Below are 15,077 nucleotides of genomic sequence, written 5' to 3'. Positions count from 1 at the left end.
TAGGCAGTTCTGCTAATAACAATGTGTTACTTATCGAGGAAATATACAGAAGAATGAAAAAAATCATAAACCAGGGATGGCAAACTGGTCTTGGGGTAGAGATGGTCTAGCAGTTAGAGGAACATGATATCAAACAGACTAAGGTGCGTTTAGAGAGCTTGTTCACAGACCAACCCGCACAGCTCAACTTCCGAGATTATTCTTTTTAATATTTTGAATATTACAACTTTGATGATAATATTTAATTATTAAATTAAAATGTAAGATTTATTTGAATCATTTTTCAGATAGTGCACCTGGGTGTAATTACGGTCTCTCTGCTCCTCTGCTATCCATTACACTAACTAAGCTAATACCACCTCAAATTAATTTTTTAATCATCATATTTAGACATTCAGATTAATCCTTATATTCCTTGAGTGGGGGCAGCTTTAACCAAGGACTTTAAATGTATCCATATATGTGGTCGGTGCGGTTGTAGACTGTGTTCTTCCATTTATAAAACATATTACAAACCCCAGTAGAGAGTACTAGACCATAGACAACCCCTATCTCTGCATGAGAGCAGGTTTTAATCAATTCAAATATATTATTCTAAATGCCTAATTAATGAAATTGCTACAGAAAAAAAAATCAAATATAGTTTTCTTTAAAGGTTATTTAAAGTCTGGGAAATGGCACTGGGGAGAATCTGCTGTTACTCAAGGTTAGAAGCTAAAGCTTATGTTTCCATGTTCAGCAAATTATACTGAAGCCTCCATTCACTTCAATAAGGAGTGTGAGGATTTCAGGTTAGCAAGCATGCTGTCTGAACCTGACTTCCATACTGTATTTCACCTGTTGCTCACGCAATTGTAGAACGTCATTTTGTGCTACCAATCTTTGAGAAAGCTCCCGAAAGGATCTCTGCAATTCATTCAGAAGACGAAGCAGCACACGACTTTGTTGTGGTGTCAAATCTTGAGCTTGCTCAGAAATAAAGAATTGAATTTCAAAGGCAATGTTCTCCAGATCTAGCCTGGCATCTGCAACAGGCTGCCTCAAACTCTGAAATAGAGCAGAGGAGGATTTATGTACTTACGTTAAATCCGTTTCTCTGATTCCGTCTGGGGGACACTGCTTACCATGGGTTGTGGAGGGAGCTTGGGGAGTTGGCACCCAACTAGTTAACTTTTAGTATTGACGACAGACCCCTCCCCTCTACAATCCCCCTGCCTCTTCCTGTCAATTAATTAAAAAGCCCCAAGGAGAAAAGGCCAATCAACCAAAAGCACACAGAAGAAAAGCAGAAGGGGGGGATCGCAGTGTCCCCCAGACGGAATCAGAGAAACGGATTTAACGTAAGTACATAAATCCTCTTTTCTCTTTCATCCAGTCTGGGGGACACTGCTTACCATGGGGACGTTCTAAAGCAGCCCCCTAAGGGTGGGACTACTCTGAAAGCCCCGCTCGTAAAGCACTACGAGCGAAATTTGCGTCCGCAGAAGCAAATACATTAAACTTGTAAAACTTTGTAAAGGTGTGGACAGAGGACCAGGTGGCTGCCCTGCAAAGCTGGTCTGCAGAAGCCCCATTTTTCGCTGCCCATGACGCCCCTACCGATCTGGTGGAATGGGCCGTAAGTCTCTCTGGCACCAGACGGTTAGCCTTTATGTAAGCTTGCTTAATGGTAGCCATAATCCATCTTGCAATGGACTGTTTTGAGGCTGGCCAGCCTCTCTTATTAGCATCATAAAGAACAAACAAGGAATCAGTACGCCTCACTTGAGAAGTTCTTTTGACATAAATGCGGAGGGCCCTAACCACATCTAACTTTTCCATAGACTCTGAATCCGAATGGGAAGTGGGAGAAAAGACTGGAATTTCCTGGTTCAGATGGAAAGCCGAGAATACTTTAGGAACAAAGGAAGGGAGGGTTCTTAACACCGCTCTGTCTTCATGGAAAACCAGATATGGTTCCCGGCAAGACAGAGCACCTAATTCTGAAACCCTACGCACAGATGCAATAGCCAAAAGAAAGAGGACCTTCCAGGTCAACCACTTCAAATCTGCCACAAGTAATGGCTCAAAGAAAGGCCCTTTAAGCATGTCCAGCACCAGGTTAAGATCCCACGGTGCTGTAGGCGAAACATAGGGAGGCTGAATATGCAAGACTCCCTGAAGGAAAGTCCTAATATCTGGCAAATCCGCTAATTTCAGGTGAAAAAAGACTGAAAGTGCCGATAACTGAACTTTTAGGGAACCTAAACAAAGCCCTGCTTCCAGGCCATCTTGAAGAAAAGCCAATAAACGAGGGAGACGAAAGGAGGACGTGTGACATGTCCTATTTTCACACCATCTGATATAGGCTTTCCAAATCCGGTGATAGATGCGAGCCGAGACTGGCTTTCTGGCCCGCATCATAGTGTTCACCACGCTGGAGGAAAAACCTCTAGCCCTCCAGAGGCTGGCTTTAACAGCCATGCCGTTAAACTGAGCTGAGGTAAATTGTGGTAACGGAAGGGACCCTGCAGAAGAAGGTCGTCTCGTGATGGAAGACGAAACCCCAGTCCTTCTGCCATAGTATGTCCGCGTACCAGACTCGGTGCGGCCATGAGGAAGCTATTAGAATTACTGGCAGACCTCCTTGTTTTACTCGTCTGAGCACGTGAGGAAGCATGGGAATCGGAGGGAACAGGTATCCCAACCTGAACTCCCATGACATCGTCATTACGTCCACTGCCACCGCTAAGGGGTGTCTTGCCCTTGCGAAAAACCTGTGACCCTTTCTGTTGTGTCTGGAGGCCATGAGATCTATATCCGGAAAACCCCACCTCTGAGCCAGAGACTGGAACACTTCCGGATGGAGTGACCACCCCCCTGGCATCATCTGATTTCGACTTAGGTAGTCGGCCTCCCAATTTCTTATTCCTGGAATGAATACTGCCGTTATTGCTGGAACATATTGTTCTGCCCAAATCAAGATTTCAGCTGCAAGTTCCTCCCTGTCTGTTGACGTATGCCACGGCCGTGGCATTGTCGGACTGAACTCTGACAGGGTGGCCCTGGAGAAGAGACTGGCCTCGCCTGAAAACCAAAAGAATAGCCTTCAATTCCAGCACGTTTATCGATGGGGCCGATTCCTGAACCGACCAAAGGCCCTGGAGCCGGAGGTGCAGGATTACCGCCCCCCAACCCTTCAGGCTGGCGTCTGTTGTGGCTATGATCCATGACCATGGAGCGAAGGACCTGCCCATCTTCATATGATCCTGAATCAGCCACCACTGGAGTGATTCTCTCGTCCTCGGGGATAGAGAGATCCTTTGAAGATCTAAGCGTAGGTGGGATCCTGACCATTTCGTCAACAGATCCCACTGAAAACATCGAGAATGAGTTCGACCAAAGGGGATGGTCTCGAAGGAGGCCACCATCTTTCCCAGCAGCCGCATGCACAAGTGCATTGAGGGGCTGGAAGAAGACAAGACCTGAGTTGTTATGCTTTGAATTGAACCGATCTTCTCGACAGGCAGGAACACCTTTTGCTGGCTGGTGTCCATGATGAGGCCTAGGAAAACCATTCGTTGACACGGAACCATTTGGGATTTCCTTAAATTGATCAGCCATCCGTGGCCCTCGAGAACCGCCAAGGTGAGGGACAAGTGATGACGTAAGCAATTCTCTGAGGAGGATTTGATGAGCAAATCGTCCAAATAAGGCACGACCTGAACTCCTAGAAGGTGAAGATGCGCTGTCACCACTGACATGATCTTCGTGAAAACACTCAGCGCTGTAGAGAGGCAGAAGGGGAGGGCCCGAAACTGATAGTGGGAGGATCCCACTGTGACTCTGAGGAGGGACTGATGGTCGCTCCAAATGGGAACGTGGAGGTATGCGTCTTTTATGTCTATGGATGCCATAAACTGATCCTTCTCCAAGCCGTTTATCACCGACCTCAGGGATTCCATCCAAAATCTGTCCACCCTTAAGTGCACATTGAGGCCCTTTAGGTTTAAGATGGGTCGAAAGGAGCCGTCCGGCTTCTTGACCAGAAACAGGTTTGAATAAAACCCCTGTCCCTTCTGGTAGTCTGGGACCCTGCAGATAACTCTTTGCGAAAGAAGAGAGGCGACACAATCCTGTATTGCCTGTCTTCTTGTTGGATCTCGGGGTAGCGGGGTTACGAAGAAACAATGTGGTACCGGGCCCAGCAGGTCTATCCTGTACCCCCTTGATATAATGCCCCGAATCCAAGAGTCTTGGGAGGACGCTGCCCACTGTTCCTGAAACAAAGACAGACGACCCCCCACTGGCGCCCCCTCCAGAAGAACAGAGTGGTCGTCAGGACGCAGGCTTCTCCTGGTTCTTGGAGGCCTGGCGCCTAGCCGTAAACGAGGATCTCCCACTAGAAGAGTAGCCTCGAGCATTTGGCTGTCTACCTCTAAAGGACTGTCCTCTAGGCAAGGAGGTCCCCCGAAAGAGCTGACGAAATGAGCTGACACGAGGGTTCCGGCTCCTTTTAGGGAATACCGGCAAGGAAGTGCTTTTGCCCCCCGTTGCCTGAGAGATCAAGGTATCCAATTCCGGACCGAACAAACCTGCTGCTGAAAAAGGAATGGTTTCAACTGACTTTTTTGATTCCGCATCTCCTTCCCAGGATTTCAGCCATAACGTCCTTCTTGCTGAAATAGATGCCGCCTGAGTAAAAGAGGGTACAGCCGCTGTGTTCTGGGCCACCTCATAAAGGTACCCCGATGCCTCCTTCAAATGCAAAGCCAGGGGAAGTAAATCAGAGTCCTGTAAGGCCTCTGCCAGCTGGTCTGCCCATGCTTCCATGGCTCTAGCAACCCAAGCTGAAGCAAATGTGGGTCTAAAGGAAGAACCCGCAGCCGCAAATATAGATTTCAGCTGGGATTTTACTCTGCGATCATTGGCATCCTGTAGAGATGCTGAACCTGGAGCTGGAAGTAAAGTGTGTTTGGCCAATCGGGCTATTGGAATATCCACTTTGGGAATACTCTCCCAGCGAACCACATCTTCCTCCTGCAACGGATACAGGGAAGAGAACCTTTTATCAGGCTGTTTCCATGCTCCTTCTGCAATATCCTTAAGTTCTACAGAAGGGGGAAAACGGATAGCCTTCCTTTTGGCCTTCTTAAAGAGACTTCTGTCTCTAGGGGTAGAATCCTCCAGTTCTGGGAGGTCCAACACTTGTCTCACCGCTAAAACCAAATCATTAATAAATTGGCTTTTAGAATTTTCTTCCTGTCTCAAAGGTTGAACCTGGTCAGGATCAGAATTAATTTCCCCCTCATCCTCTGAAAACTCCTCAGAGTCTGAAAGGACCATAAGGGGATTGTCAGATCTAGGCCTCTTTCTTTTAGCAGGCAGGATGTTTGGGGAATCAAGTAACTGGTTCAGTTTATCCAAACCCTTTATAAATGCTGCAGACCATGCCGGTTCTGTGGGAACAGGGGCTTGGTCAGTCTGTAATGAGGAAGGTCCTGGTATAGACGTTCCAATGGAACCTGTGGTACCCGGGAGGCCTGTGTGCTAGTATTATTAGCCACTGAAGTTGCCACAGTAGATAGCAATTGATTTGATTGAAAAACCATGTGTGCTAGAGAGGAAACCGACTGTGTCAGAGAGACCACCCAGGCCGGTTCCTCCGTCAGTGGGGCTGAAATATGCTGGGTTTGCGTAGGGGGGACCCCTGCTTCGCAGACAGAGCAGAGCGCCAAAGGGTCCTTCTGCCCACAAGGTAATTTTACATGACATTTTGAACATGTGAAATATTTTACTATAGGGCCCTTTCCCTTATCTGTCATTTTTTATAAAGGAAGGCACACCAAACACACAGACTTAATTGTTAAATTTAGCTGTGTAGAGAGAGAGAGAGAGAGTAATGTGTGGAGAGAATAGAGTGAAATAACAAGTAATCAACTAATCTTATCATAAAAGTTGTACTTGTAATATTTTAAACACAATATAATATTTAGGCAAGTAGGAGAACTACAATATAACCCCTACTAGCCCAATTTTAGCCCAATTTGTACACAGTAAAACGGATTATGTGTTTAAATAAATCAGATACTTAGCCCATAGGCCAAAGAGGGGAGAAGTCCAACAGCAGTGTCCTGGTGCCTGCTCCCTCTGATCTGTTCACTCTTCCCGGGCTTCTCCTTGGCGCCAGAAGGCTGGGATAGACCATCTCTCTCTGGAAGGAGGGGGAGCTCTATGCCTAGTTCCCCCCCTTCAGTAATGCTGTCTCTGCAGCGGTACCTTGGATATAAAATAAAAATTTTTGGTTGTGTGGCAGAGTAGTGGAGACCTCCAGGATTGAGGTCTCAGCAGCGGAAGATACCCGATGCCCCCTCCTACGTATGAGGGGGGATCCTGGTATAGGCCCCATTCTCCTCTCTCCGTAGCGCCGCTCTGACCAAACCCAAAATGGCCGCCGGCATATTAACTATCCGATAACCGGCGCTCTATGCCTGTAATGGAAGCGCCGGTTATCGGGGAGGCTCCAGGAGTGACAGCGGTCCGTGAGACCGCTTGTCACTCCTAAATCAGGCACCCATTCTCTCCTGTCCCTGTCAGTGAGAGCCGCTGGCTCTCATCTGACAGGGGAGTGCCTGCGCTGCTCAGCTGTGAGTGTGTTCTCTATAGTAGAACACATTCCAGCGCTGCCACCTGTAAAAAAAGAAAGAATAAAATGAAATGAAATAAAATTTTGAAAATTACTCTAAGTACTAAAAAACACTGCCCAACTCCGTGGGCACCTAAAAAAAACTGGCAGGAAGAGGAAGAGGCAGGGGGATTGTAGAGGGGAGGGGTCTGTCGGCAGTACTAAAAGTTAACTAGTTAGGTGCCAACTCCCCAAGCTCCCTCCACAACCCATGGTAAGCAGTGTCCCCCAGACTGGATGAAAGAGAAAATATAATCCCAACGTACAATATATAATAAAGCGCTATTTATTTATTGAGAAAAACTTTATTCAAAAGCAACAGCTTTACAGCTAGATAAGATGGGCTGTGAAATTACCTCTATTAGGTCTAGCTCACTGTGCAATGCAGATTTTAATCCCAAATCATTTGTCTTCTGACAGTCAAGCGAGTCTGAGGTTTCTGTCACCCACAGCAAAAGAGATTGAAGCTTGCTTTCCAGCTCTCTGTGATGCGCTAAAATTTTTCCCTGAAAACAAAGCGACAGTATTTCACTATTACAAATACCAAATTCATATGGAAACATTGTAGTATTACCATACACTCCATGGGGGGAATTCAATTCCCCCCGAAGTAGCGTCGTGATAAGTCTATTACCGTTATTACGGTAAATTTAACCCGGCTTGAGCTGCGAGCAAAAAGCCAGCGTTGAAACTACAGTAATTACAGTATTTAAACACACTATTATTATAATAACGGTAATAGTGCGCAGGCCGCGTTACTTTCTACAGTAACGCGGCCAATTGAATTCCTCCCCATGACCTCAAGCATACTGACCTTTTCAAGTTCAAGCACAGAGTGGAGCTGTTTGATGCGAGATTTTGAAATCTCTTTTACTGAATTAAGAGACTTCTCCAAGTTTTTTGCATCTTTCTCTAAAGCACTGAGAAGCTGTGCAGGAACATGTGGTGGCTGTTCAGAAACAATCTGCTTCACAAAGTCCAGCTCCTGGGCCACAGGAGACTCCAAATCCCTCAGTTCTTGTTGCAGTACCTATAGAAAGCAACATATGGCAATTACCGCTATCTGAAGGAACACACAATGTATTATTTATATTTGGGATGGCAATGGAGCGAGTATGTCATGCAATTTTGTATGGTCTAGCATTTAACATGACTGAGCTCTACTTTCAGTGTCCTGCACAAGAGTATTTATTAAAATTACTTTTGTTTTTTTATTACTGTTAAAATTAGAGGGACATCTTCTCCATCCATCTACATTCACTGTTGGTGTCTATTATTCAAACCTCTTCCTGGCCTCAGTAACAGGTCAACAGGACCCTTTCCCACTTAAGGTAAGGAGTGGTTTTTGCACCCTGTGTATCCCTGTAGCATTGTCGGTCCAAATGTACCGTCACCTCTGCCCAGGGCAGAGACGACAAAATGGAAGCCTCCAAGAGGGGAGTGCTTTTAAAAATGGGGCCTCCTGGAGGCAAGTAAACGACTTATAAATAAAGTAATACAATTACAGAGCCATAAGCAATATGAGCATATAATGGATCTCCTAACTGACAGTAGGAAGCACTAAAACATCACTCCTAAAAGACAGAGCAAAAAGATCCAAATAAAGAATGCGAGAATGGTGGCTTGTCTGAACCATAATAGAGGCACTCACAGACCCAAGGCCATGAGGGAAGAATCTCATGTCCTCCAGTTGGAGGAATGCAATGTTCAAGTTCAGTGTTCATTTTTTCAATTTATGCCACATAGGGGTAAAACATAGCTCACCATCTGTGTCTCCTACCGCTGAAGGAGAAAAAGCCATGGACTAAAGAATTGAGTGCCTGGTAGTTTCTACATGAATACATAAACAAGCATATTTTGCCTGATGTGACAGCCTTGCATAAGACTTAAGCTGTAAAAAATCCCTAGATGAAACACAATTTTAAGATTTTCAATAATGAAGGATAGAATGCAAATATCATTTTGTAAAATATATCTATCTTTTAGGGATAAACAAAGATCACAATTTATATTGGTCTATGAAGTTGAGTCTATGCTTTAAGATACATATATTGCAATTTGAAGGATGACTGAGAAAAGAATACCTCTGCTTGTCTTCGTTTCTCTTGGGCATCTTGTAGGCCTGGTAAGACAGGCTGCAAGGGACCCAGTCTTATTTCAATATCACGAAGCATTGACTGGAAACGCATAAGGTTCTCTTCATGTTCAAGGCAATTTTGTTTATTCCATGCATCTGGACAATCCTAAACAAGGGCATACAGAAACATTGTTTGCCATATATGAAATATCACAAATTCTGTAAAGTTATGACAAATTTTATGTAATTGAATGTTTAATGTAATGACATCACATCAATCTATATTTCTCATTTATCCTAAAGGGGGATCCCTGGAATACTGGGGTATATATTGTGGTGACAGCAGCTTGGGCACTTTAAATCTACTGGCAAAAAGTTCAGGTTCCTCCACCTCTATACCCAGATTGGCTGCCTGGGAAGTTCAGTTTTTGTAAAGTGCCTGCTGAAGCTGGGCGCTTTGTTAATGCTTCAATATTAAATCTTATTTTGTTTAAAATAAATTCAACATTTAATCATTACTGGGAAATCTTTCCGGTGCCAACACCTGTTCAGACACCAATGTATGGGACCAGTTTTCAGTACCGCCTTCTGTCTGTAACTAACAGGAAGAGTGAATGGGAAAGCTGTGTCAGACCATGCGCCGGAGGCACATGAGAGCTTGAAGGGTTTCCCACACTGGCAAGCCCACTACATAGAGGTAATAAGTTAGGGTGGTGGATCCAATTTCCTGGGTCTTGTTTGCCCTTACTTTCTGGCCTGTGTCTGTATTGCAGCTTCACTTTTTGGGTTGTGCACTGCTTTCTCTCTCTCCACATTCTTTCTAATGTCTGGGAAACTGAGAGGTTCTAGGATCCACCCTTGGGGAGGAACACTGGCAAACCTTTTTTCCTGTCAAATTACCTAGTTCCCAGTCTAGGGCGGATGCCTATTCTTGGTATGTAAGGCACAGGGCCAGCAGTTGCACTCACCCGTGGAGGCGAAACCGAAATGGCAAATCCAAAAATACTTTGGAAAAACACTTTGGTCCTGGCTACAATGGAGCTCTAACAGCTTGTCTCAAGTTATAGGGAGTCGAGCAGGGATCTTTCCACATCCAACCCTCCCTCAGGATTCCTGGTGAGCAACTCTGACCCCTGCTACGAGGACCTGTGGGACCCTCTACAGGGCTTGGCTAGGTTAGGGCAGATTTTCTCTTCCTTGGAAATGATTTCGGGTCCCCTGCCACCACTTCAGACACCGGAGTCAACTTCTTCAGACGTGGGAAGGATCTGATTTGGCGCTTTTCTCTCAAGAGGAAGGCAAGGTGTTGAATTTGAACCAGAGGTCTCCTTGCACACTGACGAGAACCCTGGTAGTATGCAGTTTGGAGGCTTTAGTAGATGCACTAAATATTCAGGACAGCAGGCAATCCGTGATTTCAAAGGAAGAAGAAGAAGCTGGTTACCTTTCCCTCATCTCCTCAGTAGGATCTCTTATGCGAGGCATGGGCCAAGCATGATCGTAGTTTCCACTCTCTTTTTTCACATTGAAATGGGAATCTCTGTCTAAGGTAGATGCTCCCATAGTTCGCCTGTCCAAGACTACCAACACTCCCATTCTCAATGCAGTTACCCTAAAGGATAGAATGGCTAGGATGATTGATATAATTTCCTTGGCCACATGGGGAAAGATATTTTTACATGCAGAGCACAAGCCCCTGCTCTTCATGAATGTCAGCAGAGAAGTAGATAAGCTTGGACAGCTAAGACTCCAGCTACCAAACCATAAAACAACTTGTCAACATGACAGGCAGGGCACTCACACAGGGTATCCTGTATGGGTAGTGGGAGCTTGTCTGCTTCTCTTATGGGACTGGTGGTTCACAATTCCACGACAAACGTTTACGTGAGAGGAATCGTATCATTGGGATACATCATAGATCTCCTAAAGTTCCCAACCAGCCAATTCATCACCATCTTCCTGTAGACCAAGCAAAGCATTGGGCTCCATGGGAAGCCATTCAGTCCTTGCTCTCCTGAGGAGTAGTTGTCCCAATCTCAGAAGAAAAGAAGGGGTTGGGGCTTTACATAAATATCTTCTTGGTGCAGAGAGCAGACAGGCTCTTGTAACCCATCCTTAACCTCAGGATCTTGAAAGTCCAAACTTTGGGTGGACAAATTCAAGATGGAGTCTTTAAAGTTTGTGATCAACAGCTTGAAGCAGGGGCAGTTGAAGGTATTCATGGACATCAAAAGATGCCTAATCTATGATCTAATATGGGAGCGGCATCATATACAGTCTCAGCATTTCCAGGTCCTACCTTTTAGCCTGTCAACAGCATAGAAGGTGTTTACAAAGATTTTGACAGTAATAGCTTCCCTTCTGAGTACCAGGAGTGTGACAGTCATTCCCTACCTGGATGGTCTGCTGATCAAGGCAAGCTATCTGACATTGCTTAAAGCTCATGTGCAGAAGACAGGTCAGACTTTGGAATATCATGATTGGATCGTCAACTACAAAAAAAAACAACCTTATTTCTTCCAAATGGATGGACTTCATGGGGCTGCTGTTCGACACCTGGCATTAGAGGGTGTTCCTACCAGAAAAAAACACTCTCTTCTTACAGGAACTCCTGAGCTCCCTTGTAGTTTGCTGACTGGTGGCTGTCCACTTATGCATGTTGGTACTAGGCAAGATTATGTCCACCTATGAGAGTGTAGTTTGCATGGTTCCACTTGAGGATGGTAATGAAAAAAAAAGTTTCACTTTCAGCTTTTTCTCTCAATGCCTCAGAGTGTGACCATGGTTGCATCCGCTGCTCCTTTGGTGACTGAGAAACAACCACCTCAACAGGGGTCACAATTTAACATTTGGGACTGGACAGTGGTGAGCACATAAGAAAATCTTCGGGTCAGTCATTCTTCAGCACCATTTTCTGGGCTTTTGGACCACAATGAAATCAATCCTTCCTATAAAGGTGTGGTTTTCAATGCTCTAGTCAGAGCTACTCCATTCCTGCAAGAAAAGACAGTAAAGTCTAGTTGTACAATGCCATGATCCAAATCATCAGGAAGGCATCAAGTGTGCCCTGGCCATGAGAGACCAGCAGGATCGTGCATTTGGTGTAGTAAAACTTTCGGCCATTGCAGCAGTTCTCATTCCAGGGGTAAACTGGGAAGCCGACTTTCTCAGCAGGGAGACCATTCACCGCAGGGAATGGTCCCTTTACCCAATGGTCCTCAAGCAGCTGCTGGATAGGTGGGGTCAACCAGATGTCAACATAATGGCATCTTGGTTGAAATACAAGGTGGAGTACCATTGCTGAAAGATAAGGGCTCCACAGGCATTGATGGTAGATGCCATGTTGGTATCCTGTGATTTTCATCTAATTTATATTTACCCTCTGGTACCAATGATTGCAGAGGGTGAAAAGAGAGCATTCGGGTAATTCTTGTGGCTCCCTGGTAATTAGGAGGTCCTTTTCAGAAACAGAGTTTACCTTGGCTGGCTTTAAATGGTGTGGCTAATAAATTCATGATCTATAAGAACAAGGGTTTTCCAGACAGTGTGGTTCAGATCATGCTCAGGACAAGGTAGCTGGTTTTGGTCATGAACAATCATTGGGTGTGGAAGACCTTCATCTCCTGGTGTGAACGGAAAGAATTCCTGATATCTTCTTGTAGATTGGTCTGTTTATTCCTCTTCCTGCAGGAGGGTGTGAAAGGGACTTGAGATTATCTCCTTGAAGGTCCAAGTGTCAGCCTTATTGGTTTACTTTACAGATGTGCAGACTTTCCTGCAGGGAATGATGCATGTGCAGCCTTCATACATACTATTGGTATTTCCATGGGAACTTTACTTGGTACGGACAGCCTTGCAGCACCCTTTATTGAGTCGCTGAAGTCTGCGTAGCTTAACTCTTCCTTACCTGGAAAGCTACATTGTTCTTGACTATCAAAACAGCTAGGAGAGTCTCAGAGGTAGTGGCTGCCTTTTACGTCTCCTTTCATGAGGACAAGGCTGTTCTTCAGACTAAGCATTCTTTTCTGTCTAAAGTGGTTTCCATGTTCCATCTGAACTAGGTGATTGTGATCCAGCCTTCGATATGGACAGGGTTCCAGATGAAGAAGTGAGTATAAAAATCCTCCTGATAAATAACAGGTCTGTTAGAACTGACATAAGCCTGCTTAATAGTAGAAGTAAGCCACCTAGCAATCGATTGCTTAAAGGCTGGCCATCCTCGTTTAGAGTCAAATAAAACAAATAAACAATCCGAGCGGCGAATCTTTGATGTCCTCCTGACATAAATTCTTAGAGCTCTAACCACATCCAGAAACTCCACTTTCTGTCCCTGAAACCTGTGGGCCACCTGTGAATACCGGAACCACTATTTCTTGGTTCACATGAAAGCTGGAAACCACCTTGGGTAGGAAAGCAGAAATTGTTCTGAGAACCGCCCTATCATCATGAAAGATGAGATATGGTTCACGACATGAGAGCACACCCAATTCGGAAACTTTACAAGCCGATGCAATAGCTAGTGGAAACTAACTACTTTCATAGTCAAGAACCGTAATTCTGCAGTGTGTAACAGTTCAAAAGGAGGTTCTTGAAGCATATTAAGCATCAGCTTAAGATCCCAGGGGGCCGTTGGTGAAACATATGGGAGGTTGGATATGCAGGACTCCTTACAAGAAGGTCCTGACATCCGGAATGTCTGCCAAGCGCAGGTGAAAATACACTGAAAGGGCCGTTATCTGTACTTTCAATGTACCTAGACAAAGGCCCGCATCCAAACCATCCTGGAGAAAATCCAGAAACCGTGGAAGACAAACGGCAGCCGTGTGGCATGGTCGGCTCTCACACCATCTAATGTAGGTTCGCCAGATGCGGTGGTAAATACAAACTTAAAATGGTTTTCTAGCCCGAAAGAGGGCATTTACTACTTCTGGAGAGAAACCTCCCGACTCCACAGGTTGGCCTCAACAGCCATGCCGTTAAATTGAGCCAAGGCAAGTCCTGATGTGTGAATGGTCCTTGCTAAAGAAGGTCTTCTCAAAGAGGTAACTTCAGACCCGGAACTACCGCTAGCCCCAGAATCTCTGCGTACCAAACTCGCCTTGGCCAAGCGGGAGCCACTAGTATGACTGGGAGTCCCCCTTGCTTTATTCATCAAAGGACGCAGGGAATAATTGGGATGGGAGAAAAAAGGTAAACCAACCTGAAGTCCCATAGCATCGTCGTTATGTCGATGGCCACCGCCAAGGGGTCTCTTACTCGAGAGCAAAACCATCCTGTTGTAACAAGATGCCATTAAGTCCAGGTCTGGGTTCCCCATCGTAGGACCAGAGACCGGAAGACCTCCAGATGGAGCGACCACTCGCCTGGCAATATTGTATACTGGCTGACAAAGACTGCTTCCCAAGTTTGGATTCCTGGAATACAAATTGCTGAGACAGTGGAAAAGTGGTTTTCTGCCCAGCTCAAAATCTGAGCCACCCTGATTGCTTCTGCACTTCTGGTGCCCCGTCTGTTGACATAAGAAATTGCCATTGCATTGTCGGACTGCAGATGGACTGGGTGCCGGTGAAGTATCATCTGGGCCCTCTGTAAGGCCATTAGCATAGCTTTTAGTTTGAGAATGTTGATAGGGAGAGAAGTATCCAAAGCGGTCCAGATACCCTGGAGCCGTAAATGAAGTACCACAGCCCCCCCCCCCCCCCCCATCCTGTCAGGCTAGCGTCGGTGGTTACTAAGATCCAGGACAATGGGGCAAAGAACCTTCCCACTGTCATATTGTCCTGGACAGTCTACCATCTGAGGGAAGTCTTCGCCTGTGGTGACAATTGTATCAGTTGTCCCTCTAATTTCAGAAGGGATCCTGACCACTTCCTTAAGAGGTCCCATTGGAAGCAGCGCGAGTGAAGTCGACCATGAGGAATGGTCTCAAAAGTAATCATCATCATCATTTATTTATATAGCGCCACTGATTCTGCAGCGCTGTACAGAGAGTCACATCAGTCGATACCATCTTTCCTAATAGACGCATGCACAAGTGAACCGACGGTCTGCGGCAGGTCATAACCCAAGCCGCCAGGTTCCTCAGGGATTGAGACTTGTTCTCCGGAGGGAAATCCTTTTGTTTGTTGGTGTACATGATTAGTCCCAGAAAAGTCATTTTCTGGCACGGAATCAATTGGGATTTTTCTCGATTTATAAGCCATCCTTGCGTCTTCAGGTTCCTGATAGTGAGGACCAGGTGCTGATTCAGCAGTAGAGCTGAGAAGGCTTTTATGAGCATATCATCCAAATAGGGCACAATTTGCACTCCTCTGGAATGAAGACAGGTTGCCATTA

At 45.6% G+C, this 15,077-nt stretch overlaps 1 protein-coding gene across 1 annotated transcript in view; it reads right to left on the bottom strand.

The window, feature by feature from the left end:
- The window catches only part of MACF1 (microtubule actin crosslinking factor 1), a 246,258-nt gene that overhangs the window by 127,451 nt on the left and 103,730 nt on the right, over window positions 1-15,077 (bottom strand). Inside the window, exons 38-41 of the mRNA XM_075197744.1 lie at window positions 8,749-8,907; window positions 7,479-7,694; window positions 7,021-7,170; window positions 838-1,047 (exon numbers count right to left, since the gene is read on the bottom strand). Of these exons, the coding sequence (XP_075053845.1) occupies window positions 838-1,047; window positions 7,021-7,170; window positions 7,479-7,694; window positions 8,749-8,907 (735 nt within the window). The remainder of the gene's footprint in view (window positions 1-837; window positions 1,048-7,020; window positions 7,171-7,478; window positions 7,695-8,748; window positions 8,908-15,077) is intronic.

This window comes from Mixophyes fleayi, chromosome 2 (assembly GCF_038048845.1).
Source record: "Mixophyes fleayi isolate aMixFle1 chromosome 2, aMixFle1.hap1, whole genome shotgun sequence".
NCBI classification, from domain to species: Eukaryota; Metazoa; Chordata; class Amphibia; order Anura; family Limnodynastidae; genus Mixophyes; species Mixophyes fleayi.
The sequence above is the reverse complement of the archived record's forward strand: the minus strand, read 5'-3'. Positions and strand labels throughout refer to the sequence as shown.